The 12,172-nt window shown below is 35.5% G+C and overlaps 1 protein-coding gene across 2 annotated transcripts in view; it reads right to left on the minus strand.

The window, feature by feature from the left end:
- Positions 1–10,516, minus strand: part of LOC130828822 (uncharacterized) — an 11,563-nt gene extending 1,047 nt beyond the window's left edge. The window contains exons 1-15 of one of the 2 annotated variants that reach the window (XM_057694825.1): positions 10,345–10,516; positions 9,257–9,831; positions 8,744–8,972; positions 7,718–7,989; positions 6,667–6,834; positions 5,739–6,506; positions 5,550–5,638; positions 4,413–4,475; positions 4,251–4,336; positions 4,094–4,159; positions 2,693–3,256; positions 2,426–2,500; positions 1,653–1,720; positions 1,423–1,480; positions 196–418 (exon numbers count right to left, since the gene is read on the minus strand). In XM_057694825.1, coding sequence (XP_057550808.1) covers positions 196–418; positions 1,423–1,480; positions 1,653–1,720; positions 2,426–2,500; positions 2,693–3,256; positions 4,094–4,159; positions 4,251–4,336; positions 4,413–4,475; positions 5,550–5,638; positions 5,739–6,506; positions 6,667–6,834; positions 7,718–7,989; positions 8,744–8,972; positions 9,257–9,678 — 3,151 coding nt within the window. In that variant the 5' untranslated portion in view covers positions 9,679–9,831; positions 10,345–10,516. The remainder of the gene's footprint in view (positions 1–195; positions 419–1,422; positions 1,481–1,652; positions 1,721–2,425; positions 2,501–2,692; positions 3,257–4,093; positions 4,160–4,250; positions 4,337–4,412; positions 4,476–5,549; positions 5,639–5,738; positions 6,507–6,666; positions 6,835–7,717; positions 7,990–8,743; positions 8,973–9,256; positions 9,832–10,344) is intronic. The other variant, XM_057694826.1, reaches the window with a different exon arrangement.
- Between the last annotated feature and the right edge of the window lie 1,656 nt (positions 10,517–12,172).

Below are 12,172 nucleotides of genomic sequence, written 5' to 3' on the forward strand. Positions count from 1 at the left end.
CCTCTTTCCACAAATCATATACACAAAACCCTAGACTAACACCAATCCAAATATATAACCCGCTTCACCCAACATTACATGACACCTACTAGTATTGGAGGTAAGATTGAGTCCTGCCTGCACAACTCAACTTTTATTTTGTTGTATCTAAATATCAAACAGTGGAGTTAGCGTATGTATATTTAACTGCAGTACCTGAAGCTCTGGAGTCCAGTCGCATGCTCTGTTCAGCTGGGACGCCACTTGTACTGCTAGGGACAGCAAAAAGTACATCTCGAAGAGCAGGCTCACTGAAACAACTCTTCCCTGTATCTATAAATTTTCGATTCCTAGCCAAGGTTCTTCTAATAAAGGCCAAGGCAACATGTCTTGGAACTTTACTGATTCCCATTCTAGCAGCACTGCTTCCCCGCGTTGCCTGTAGAAGATGAATAATATATCAGGATCAAGCACTTTCATTTTTCCATTTCTTTACCCCATATCAGGTAACAAAAATGTTACATCCATGATGCTCTCAAAAATAGCAAAAAAAATTGGATCAAATCTATATTAATAAATATAGATTAACTGAAAAACAAAATTGCTCAGTTACGGAGTAGCATTATGGGAGAGTTGAACATCCATTCTTAAAACACTGGATTTTGATTCTCATTTGTCTACAAATAAATCCTAATCACAGATATTTTTTCGGAAAGCAGCATGTGACACAAAAATACACCGAAATGAAAGCATGAGAGCACAAAAATCATAGTATAAGCATTAGTTTTTGCCTGGTGGATACTGCTTTGTTATACTGTGAGCGTAAAACATGCATGAAGCATGCACCGATTATCATAGAACAAGGGCATATCCATCTATCAGTAACATTTAAACAAGTGAAAACACTTCCATCACCTGTCCAGATGGACAACGACTAAAGAACTGACAAGATTGTACAAATTTTAAGTGGATTGTAGCTAACATAAGCCACATTGTGAATGTTCATGCATTTTGCCATGTTTTTCCATTCTATATGAACGTTTGCAATGGTAGAGATATGGCAAACTCAGTGTCCCAATCTCCCTCTTTGCCTATGTCTTGTTTTAGGTTTTAAGGCATTCTCATTCTGCTTAATCTATGTCAAAGCTTTTCAATTATTTTAAAAAATATCAGTATTAGCATCTAATCGCTTCTCATTCTAGTGCAGGAATTGGCCATAAACAACAATACGATAATGTGAAAGTCTTAATCCCCAACATATGGGGTTGGTAAATGAATCAAAAGAAATCACCGTGTGAGATAGTCGGTTGATAATTTGATCCTCGTTAAAATATTAAAAACAAACCATTCAACAAAATAAATAACATAAAAGAGAACTTCTAAAAACCAAAAAGGAACCATTTAAAGGCAAACAAGTAAGCCTGCAAGGAAAGAAACAAGTACCAGAAGCTTTTTGTAAGCCAACTCAATTAACCTACTCATTGCAAGCTGTTCAAGGTCCCTGAAAAAAAAAAGCGCAGGTTATATTCAGCAAGTACATCTGATGAACGCCAGTCTGACTTCAACCATCGAGCCATCATCAACAAGCAACCATTATACCAGTTTATGCTAACAAGACACCAGGAGGGTCAGTTAAGACTTAAGTCATTCAAGATGATAAGTCAAAATCATACCATGCTTCAACCTCCTTGTCGTCTACAGCTTTCTGTAATTTATCCAAGTATGCCTTCTTTTTCCCAGCCTGTGGAATCAGGAAAAAAAATGACAAACACAGATATAAGCAAATATATTTTGATTGAATACTTCAAACCAAAAGGATATTATTAGTAAAAAACATGATGCCATACTGCTCAGCCAAAAATGCACTGATCTCAGCAAAACCAAATATAGAGATGTCACAAAAGTTAAAATGAAAACTATAATTCTAGCTGTTTATTTCCGTAACACATGTTATAATTATTACAGCAGTATGATTGTATGAAGCCACAACATACGCAATTCTAAAAATCCCACTTTGGGTGTTTCGATTAAAAAATCCCAACTTTTGGATATTATATAAAAATCCTGACTTTTGAAGGCATTTCATTCTAAAAATCTTAACTTTGAAATATTATTTTAAAATCCTAACGTTTCAAAAAAAATTTAAAAGAAAATATAAATGGACCAATAAAATGATGCCACGTGAGCTTTTTTTTTTACCTCTTATAGTTCTCATCAATAAGTTATGTGTTTTAATATGAGATACCCCATAAAGTTGGGATCTTTAGATAAAGACGCAAAGTTGGGAATATTATAATTGGAGCACCTAAAGTAGGGAGTTCTAACTTCTAAAATCAATTTTCCGGGAACATATTGGTTAATAGCCAAAATTACTAAAATGTAACTACAAAAGTTCAAGTTTCCAGAAAACTAAAGAAACAAGAATAGTAAAGATTAAACTATCAACCTGCTGAGGAAGTTGCTTTTTGAGTTGAATAATGTCTTGATTAATTGACTCATCCTCTCCCTCTGCTAAATCAGGCTGAAAGAAAAAGACGAGACAAATTCAGAATTCTAACCAGCATCACACATATAAAGCATGTATACTGTGAAAAAGAATCAAGCATATATCAAATGTTTTTCTAGATTTTTTTTCTCTAATGTAGGTTCAGACTTCAGAGTTTCTGACAGAGAAAATTACATAAACAATTGGATGACATAAATCAAGACATACCACAGTCTCCGGATACAAGCCAATACTCTGAAGCTCAAGCAGCACTTTCTCGTCCACACACATCTCATCATACTCGCATTTGAATGAAGAACTAACAGGAGCATTCATGTGGATTGCCAGAGATCCATTAGATTCATTCCCATAATGCCCAGGGCCAGCGGGGCCAACTTGCTGTTGACCATAATCAACTTCCTCAAATTCCTCATGCTTAGGAATCTGGATGCCCGAGAATCTGCTATGACTAGTATTACCGTTACAAGGTATTCTGTCTACCATAAATGGATCATCCCTACTAGCAACAGAAGCAGCATTGCTTAAAAAATTGTTTTCTTCGATATCATCTTCAACAATGAGAGCAGAGAGTACTCTCTGATATAATGGAATGAGGCTGTTAGGCCCTTTTTCGGAGTCTATTCCTTTATATGAAGAATCAGTATCCTGAATGTGTTTGATGAGGTCTCCACTTTTGACAGAATCCGTCAATCCATTGTCTAGGATGCATACATTACTTTCATCGAAAACAGAAGTTCGTGTCTGAGAATGCTCATTTGGAAAAACACAGGTCTGCGAGGAGAGGAGAAAATATTTAGAAAATTATTGTTTCCAGGGAAAAGGTACCAAGTAGACTGAATGGATGAGCATAAATTAAAGCATCAAATGTCCTAGTAATTTATGCATACCAAATAGCTGGCAAACAACTCTTTCAAAAAGAAATAAAAAGACCATCTCCAAAGCAGAGATACCTCACTCAAAGAGAAGCAAATGATTAAGAATTACAACTCAAGTATCCAAAACAGTCCTCCAACCCCACCCCACCCTTTGGTACCTTTTAAAAAATAAAGAATAACTACATGCATTAAATTTGCAATGAGAACAACCGAGGAGAAGGTAAGGTAATTATAAGTTTCATAATAGCTAGCTTAGAATTAAATTACATCAATTTGCTTCCAGATATATACAGAATTCCCAGTCTTTCCTCTGATAAATATATATCACCTGGAACATTTCCAAGGCTAAGTAGATGTTCTTACAACCTACTAAAGGAAGAAGAATGTTTATACAAACGTCTCTTCATGGCCAAAGACCTCTTTACTAAAGGAAGAAGAAAACATTCCTCTGCTTGGTATTTATCACCTTACAAAATTCCAAAGCTAAGTAGAAGCTCTTACAACTTACAAGAAAGTTTGTGCAAATGTCTCCGTATGGCTAAAAGCCTCTTCACTACAGGAAGAAGGGCCACATTTGACAAAAGTGGAAGAACATTTTTCAGAAGTTATTATTATTTATATTAGATATCACCTAACACTAAAATGCTTCAAAGCTAAAGAAATTATACAATTAAAAAACGCTTAGCAATTTCCTACTAGCAAGATTTCAAAATAATCTGCACTCAGCACATACCAGATCATTATCACCCACGTTTGACACCTCACTGTGGTTAAGAAGATCATCCTCTGCAGCTTTCAACTGAAACCAGACCAAAAAAAATCTTAATTTCCAAACAAACTGGTACACGTAATCACTAAAGAAACAAATAACTAATATACAACATATTCACCTGTTCTTCCAAAAAGGATTTATCCGCTATTCTGACATTAAAAAGTGGTTCCATTCTTTTCCAAAATGCGGATGAACAACCGTTATCTACAAAAATAAGTAACATTTACTAGACCAACTTGATATAACATTAAGATGGCACAAAATTCAGATGGAGACATACAACTGGTATTGCAAGCTAACTTTGCAGCTGCTACGAGTTCTTCGCGGTCATCATCAAATTCACCTAAATAACACACAAAAGCAGTTAAATAATAAAATAAAAAAGGCACAAGTATCTGGTGTTTCCAAATTCCAAATGATGGAGAATCAGCAAATGCCAAATGAGTCGCATTTGATTCTTAAGTTAGTTCAACTGGCTAACCCAAAAATATTGCTTCTCTAACTCCAGTCCGATTTAAGACCATTATAAGCAAGCTCTATGGAAACAGTTACGACTAAAGTATAAAAAGTGAGTATAAACAATTTCAAGAACTAAGTACAAAAAAATTATACTTGTAGCTAAAGTGAAAAATGTTTCTACCAAATTTAACATCCAGGTAGATTAAAGATAGTATTATTGGATGATCCATATAAGTGTGAAATTTATATTGGAAGTAAAATCCTTCCTTCTGACACAATCAGGTAAAAGCAAGAGTAATATTATTTGGCTCAGCAATACCATATGTTCAAAATCATACAAATTTATCAATAAACAAATGCTTTGAGGATATGCTCTTGAGGTGGCGGCTGCCCATTTGCTAGGGTTGTCATTAGGTTAGAATTTCTGTTGGGGCTTAACTTTTAGGTTTTGTTTTCTGGTTTTATTGTAATTTAGGCCCTTGTACTGGCTTGAATTATTATTTTCTCATGGGCCCAAGGATTCACTTGTTCGGCTTTATGCCACATTGTATTTGGAACAAACCTTTTTACAGGTTTGTGTTCCGGATTGATGACTTGTTGATTTAAGGGGTTTTAAGTCTTTTGTACTGCTGTTGCTGAATTCAGCATCAAAACAATCTTATTCAAGATTATCCATAAAACCAATCATGACCATAAAAACCATTTCAACTACAATCAGAATTGCATTTTTGCACTATGACAACTTTAGAGAAACATAGGGGGGGCAAGTAAACTGTAACGAGATGATTGGAGGGGTGAAAGCAGATTTCTCAAAATACAGTTGTGTTACGTGTATTTCACATCAAATAAAACAGTTGCTAGAGACTAAAAGGGTAATTAGCTATTTTAACGAGATTTAGTTACACTGATACAAACTAAATATTTTTAGCATGATCATGTTTACAAATAAACCTTCTACCTGTGATATCTGGAGAACTACTCTTGGGAAGCGGGCCAAGACGAGTAAAACCCTTGCTATGCTTTTTAAGAGGAGGACGGCCTGTCTTACTGCAGCAACGAGAGAGAAAACAGTAAATGAGTCGATCCATTTTGAATAAAAATACAGGTACAATATCCATTGTTTAACATCAAACAATAAATTTCACACCTTCCATTCTTCTCGGAACTAGGTCTTGCACTCCTAACAGGTTTTACCATAGCTGGATTATCCAGCTTCTCCCTTGATGGAGATACGCTATCCTTTGACAACGAAGAACCCCTCCCACTACGACCTTGTCTACGCACGCCATCACACACTTCATCCTTCACAGGCAATTTGCTCTTTTTTGTGAACAAGCCAGAAGGACTGATCATCCGATGACTGTTCAAACTTCTCTCATCCAACTCAGAACCTCCAAGTTCTTTATCCTTGAGCTTGTTATCAGAAGCACTATTTTCCTCACTTTCAGATAATCTTGCCGGAGAGGGTGCATTTTCAAGTTTTGCCTTTAGCTGTTGTGAGCTACTCATTATATTTCTAACAGGAAAAGAACCATTTACAGAATTAGGTATTCTGGAGCTATAATCACTTGGAGTGCATCCTTCCGATGATACTTGTACATCATCACGATTTGAAGTAGGAGACACAATATTTGTTCTCCGATTACGGGAAATTTTTTGAGGCCTCTGCCCCACCCAATGAATTGGAGATGATGAATCAGCGGGTAGGGGCCGTTTACGATTATTACCTCCTACCAAGGTATGGACTTTGTTCCCATTTAGTGGTTGCTCCCAATCTTCTGTTGCTGCAGACATTCGTGAGAAGCTAGGAGATGAATTTCCTACAGATGCAGGACCAGTTCTGTGAGCCCTCGAAGCCTTGCCCTTCGTAACAGAACCAGGGATGAAAACATGGGGATCCTCACGCATATTTAACCTGAATATATTGAAGAAGATAATAAATCGTGAACAAATAGATCACCATGCCTACCATAATAACAGAATATAAGAAACTGTACATCAAAAGAATATAAGAAATAGAATCATCATATTCAAACTTAAGTTAGTATGCAAAAAAAGTTAATGTAAACACATACTTAGAATTTCCTTTCTGTAGTAATCTTTCCTTGTTCATCCCAGTAAGCTCCCTAGATAATGATGTCTTTTCCATTTCATTCTTGGGTGTCATACGTCCACTCAAGCTCACAGGTGATGAAGCTCCTTCTGCTTTGCTGCTTCCAGTAGCACCATTGGTAGACCCAGATCTACCAAACATTAAAATTCCATGAATGAGGTAAGAGAAGAAAACTTGCAGCTAGAAAAGTTTTTCAAGATAGAGCATTAAACTTGGCTATTTAGAATTCAAGTTCACCAGCACACGTTCATGCCAGCTTTTTGAATGATTAAGATCTATAGTTTCACTCAGCTTAGAGAATTCAAACTAACTTTGATCTAAAACCAAGGGCTCACAGTATAGGATAAAGAGGTTGAACTTAATGAAAGAAAAAAGCAATGTTTATCTTGTGCAATTAATGATTAATCAAGAATCGGCATTCAACATTTAGTCCTAATCCACGCTCCAAGTGCAATTCCTCAACAAGCACATAAAAAAATTTAAAGGTAATGGGGAATTATACTTTAAAAATGTGGTAATGACCACGATCACGGTAACGCGCAATAACGAGAGTGATGCGGTTATCGTTATTCCTACATATCAATCAAAACCTTAAGATATCCCTTGATACGGCCCAAAACATGGTTTTTTCACACCTTTACAATATGGGAAATATCGGTTCGTTGTTTTTCAAAAACCTTTATAATGTGGCCGACGCGATGCGGCATTTTACACTATGTGGGCCAAATAGACGGAAAAATTTGACAAATGTAATTGCCAAAAGAAAACGTTACAACATCCACCCATCAGTTTCAACATGCTATTCATCAATGAAATAATTATTTAAGAGCGTGATCAGCATGTCTATGCAGGAGCAGGTTAGTACTGCCAAACTCTAATTTTTCTCCCCCGCATCATTAACATATATGTAGCAGAAAACAGGCAATATATAATTAGAAAAATTCAGACAGTCATGCTAAATTTTAACAAATAATAAATGACATCAAATGTATGCATTGTAGTTATAAAAGCACCTGTAGCTATGAAGATCAGAAGAGTGAAATCCAGAGTCATTGCCAAGTCTACCATGCATGGTCCTCTTAAGCTCTCCATCACCATCAACTGGCCTAGGAAGAACACTACTTACTGAACGTTTCCTTTTCATTTTTCTGTCCCATCCCTCCCCACCAGCAGGTAGTCTGCGTATCTTTTCTTCGACAAGATCCGAGCCACCCTCTTTCGTTCCATCTTTATCTTTTCCCAAGGCTGAATGTTGTCTTGGGACTCCATTGCTCCGTCCCTCCGCCTAGAAAAGTCACATCAATAAAAAAATCAATGGATGCATCATGGAAATTTCAAAGATTGTGAGACTCTTCATAGTAAACAGAAAATAAAGTCCCATAAAATTTTGAGAGAATATTTCATGTATTCGGGAATGTCATCTGAACCTCAATTTACATCAATATTTCCATTAAAAAACCCATTAATCCATCAAATTATAACCATAATATTACAGTAATTATATACTTCAATGAAACAATCAAGGCATTAGAGTGCAAATATGTTAAGACAGAGACACGCATTCATGGAGCCATCAAATAATAACCGCAATTATACAGCAGTCAAATACTTTTACTAAGCCATTAAGAGACTCTTATATGTATGTGTGCCCTCATAAAGCCGTCACATAATAACCACCAGGTTCCAACAACTAGATGCTATTACTATCAACTATAAGTGATCAATAACTGTGCAAGCGTACGCGCGTGTGTAAGCACAATTTCAAAGATTGAATACTTAATCAAGAAATACCAAACAGTTTTTGATTGACACATGTGAATAGTCCTTTTGGCAATATAGGGAACAAAGGTACCTTCACATCTCTCAAACTACAAATCAAAACTAATCCTATTTACCTGTTTGATAATTTACGATTTCAAGCAACAAGAATGCAATAAAAACCATGGCAAACCAAAGAATTCAACTGCAATAAAAAATAAACAATTCAAAAAAAAAAAACGCCACGTATCTAGATCAAGAGAAGAATAGTGATTACATACCCGCATGTCTCCCATTGGTGTACGGGCACGCTTATTTGGAACTATGTTCTTATTTCTGTCCTCTAACTTTTGAGTTGCAACATCAGCTGAGCTTCGATGAGACTGAGTTCCCATCTTCAGGAAATTTGAACCACCAGTTCTTTCACTTGTTAGTTGCTTCCTTGAGTTCAAGGCTTCAAAATACTTCCCCAGTTTGTTTGAAGCTTCATCTAATCTTTTTGTTCTATTTCTGCAATCAGTAGCGTAATGTCTATAGTCAGCAACTTATCAAATATCAACAAGCATGTCAATCTTTAGAATTTTCATATCACAAATATAAAGCTAACACCATTTATACAATTTTTTTTCAATAATTCTGCAAAATTTCAACACGAGAGTATATATCCTGCATAACATTGTCTAAGATACATGTAAATCCATAGGATGAGACTTGAGAGGAATTTTAACCAAAAATCATCATTCTTATTTAAAGACCACTAAATAGTATGCATGCTTCTATCAATGTTAAAGTACCTGGCCTTTACATATCCATCATTAACACCTGCTTTAATGCGTTTTATTTCTTCCAAAGCCAAAGTTGGTGGAGGCTTCAAATGGGCTGCTCCAAAAGAATTATCATCAGAAACAATGCCGAAGGAATATCCTAATGCCCTCCTTAATTCACCAGCCCGTATATTTTTTAGATCCCCCATCGTGATGGGCTCAAGCATTAAACACTGTGATAATGGTGGCAAATCAACCATTGGTGCAGCATTCATCTTTGATGTACCAGGTCCAGAACTGAAACTCCTAGCATCACTTCCCTCACGAAAGCTTCCTGACCTATCCAAATTAGGACTTGCGTAGTTACTCCGCTGTCCATTAGTATAGCTCCCTGAGAAGCCAGAATCATTTGGACTAACAGAACTAGATTCAAACTTTGCATTTCCCGCCATTAGCTTCAGTCCAAATAACTAACTCATGTCCAGGTAAAGCTTAAACTTCAACCTCTGACCATTAAAACGCTAAAGAATCAAGCCATCATTATTCCTCAAATCCCAAACAACCCAAAATCAATTAATCCCACGAAGTCATACCCACCAAAATATCTGCTAAAAAAAGCAACTAATCAAACACAGTAACGCATGGAACAAATGAATTGCAAACCAAATTAACTTATATTTCTATACTCAAAACCTCCCTAATGACCTAGTATTTCTTTTTATGCTAAACGTGCTGTGTAACTTGGATAAAATACTGATTGTAGAAACAGCAGAAGAAAAAAAAAAAAAAAAAAAAAAAAACCTACTCTGATCATCAGAAATTGGACCAAATCAAGCCAGAATCAAAAACGATAATCAATTAAAGCAAGTAAATAAGCGTATCAGAGCCATTAACACTGAATAAAATCATAAAATTAAGCTATTGATTAGTTCCTAAAGCATAAGAAATCAAGTAACAGAACAAAAACGAAGGCGGGTCCTCAAAATTCAAAACCCTAGCAGGAAAAAATTAGGGTTTGCAACTAATAAGAAGGATTGAAATTGAAGAAGAAAAAACGATATAGGATGCAATTAAACGAGGAAAAGCTAAAAGCAACGAAAAAGGAAAGGAAAACATACCAGCATTCGCCGATCGCAAGAGAGCGAAATTGAGAGAGAAAGAGATCGAACGAGGGAAGTTCGTAAGAGGGAGAAAAGTAGAAGTCCGTAAAAATGGTGGCTGTATTTTTTTTTCTTTTTTTTCTTTCTTGTTTCCTTTTTCCTTATTTTATTTTATTTTGTTGTAATTTTTTTTGGGGGGGATTATTCTGTTGTAAACCAAATTTAATTAAAAGAAGTGTAAATATTGCAGGCGATGTCGATATGGAGATGCTTGAAGGAAGTGATGATTGGGGGGGGCCCGCAAAATTTAGGGAAATAATGAAGGTTTTGAGACTTATGACTTTTGAGTAGGGCTGTAAAAACGGGTTAAAAGGTCGGAAACAGGTCGGTCAAAAACAGGTTCGGTAAAAAACGGTCGGTCAAAAGCAGGTCGTATAAGTCTTTCGGTACCGATCGGTATCGGTCGGTTTATTCGGTATCCGGTCGAATCCGGTTTTTTTCCTTGGCGGGTGTCGGTCGGTATGGGTCCGGTATTTATCGGTCCGGTCATTACCGGAAACAGGTCACATTCGGTCGGTCAAAAACGGTTTTTTGCAGGTCGTAATCGGTATACAGATCATAACCGGGCGGTCAAAATCGGTAATCGGTCGGTCACAATCGGTATGCGGGTCAGAATCGGTCGGTTTTGGTCGGTATCGGTTCAGTTCAATTTAGGTGAACCGGGATTCAGTTCTGTTCAGTTCAGTTTTGGTTGGTATCGGTTCGGTTCAATTCAGTTAAACCGATATTCCGGTTAATTTGGTTGATATCGGTTCAGTTCAATTCATTTAAACCATGATTTAATTCAGTTCAATTATGTTCCAATTATTCTGTTCCAATTTGGTAAAAAATCGCATCGTGTTGCCTCATAATGTCATTGATCATGCGTTTATCCATGATGGGAATGATATATAGAAGGTGGAACCTCACATCAAGTTTTATAGATGTCGTTAGGTTATGAGTTTTATGACATCAAATTCAACTAATCAACTCTATTTCAACTTTAAGTTTGATTTTAAACGAACTCTATTTAAGTTAATTAATATATTTGATCATAGGTCTGGTTATTTCAACTTGATAAATTGATTATAATTGATATATATTTGATCATATCAGGTTAATTATTTTCAATTTGATAAATCATGTTGTTATCAATGTTGAGAATGATAGAAGGTGAAACCTCACATCAAGTTTTTATAAATGTGGTTAAGTTATGAGTTTAATATATATATTCAACTAATCAACTTCGTCTAAGCTAAGTTAATTAATAGATCATAACATGTTATTACAGTCACAATGTGAGTTTGTTAGATTGTCTTAATAATCTATCTTCATCATTGATCTGAATTGACCCTTGTTAGCCCATGGGTGTGTTATTTTAAGCTAATGTGATCAATCTATCTAATCAATCTAGCTGCCAGCGATCTAAGTTAATTGATTGGTTTTTCATTCTATTTCGTCCTATCTAAGTCAATCATGACAAGTTAACATGTAAATCCATCTACGTTGATATGTTTGATCATAGGTCTGGTTATTTCAACTTGATAAATCGATTATAATTAATTAATATATTTGATCATATCATGTTAATTATTTCTATTTGATAAATCAACTCGTGAATTATTCTAACGATTATCTTTTTGGGTGTAATTTATAGACTTTTCAATTTCAATATAGAATTATATAAATACCAATAACATTATAACATTGTTTTTTTTTTGGCAAATAAAATAATAGTTGCATAATTAGAAGTATATATATATATATTTTAGAAATAAGAAAGAAAGAGGTTTATTTATTAAAATTA

Source organism: Amaranthus tricolor, chromosome 12 (genome assembly GCF_026212465.1).
Source record: "Amaranthus tricolor cultivar Red isolate AtriRed21 chromosome 12, ASM2621246v1, whole genome shotgun sequence".
In the NCBI taxonomy this organism is placed as follows: domain Eukaryota; kingdom Viridiplantae; phylum Streptophyta; class Magnoliopsida; order Caryophyllales; family Amaranthaceae; genus Amaranthus; species Amaranthus tricolor.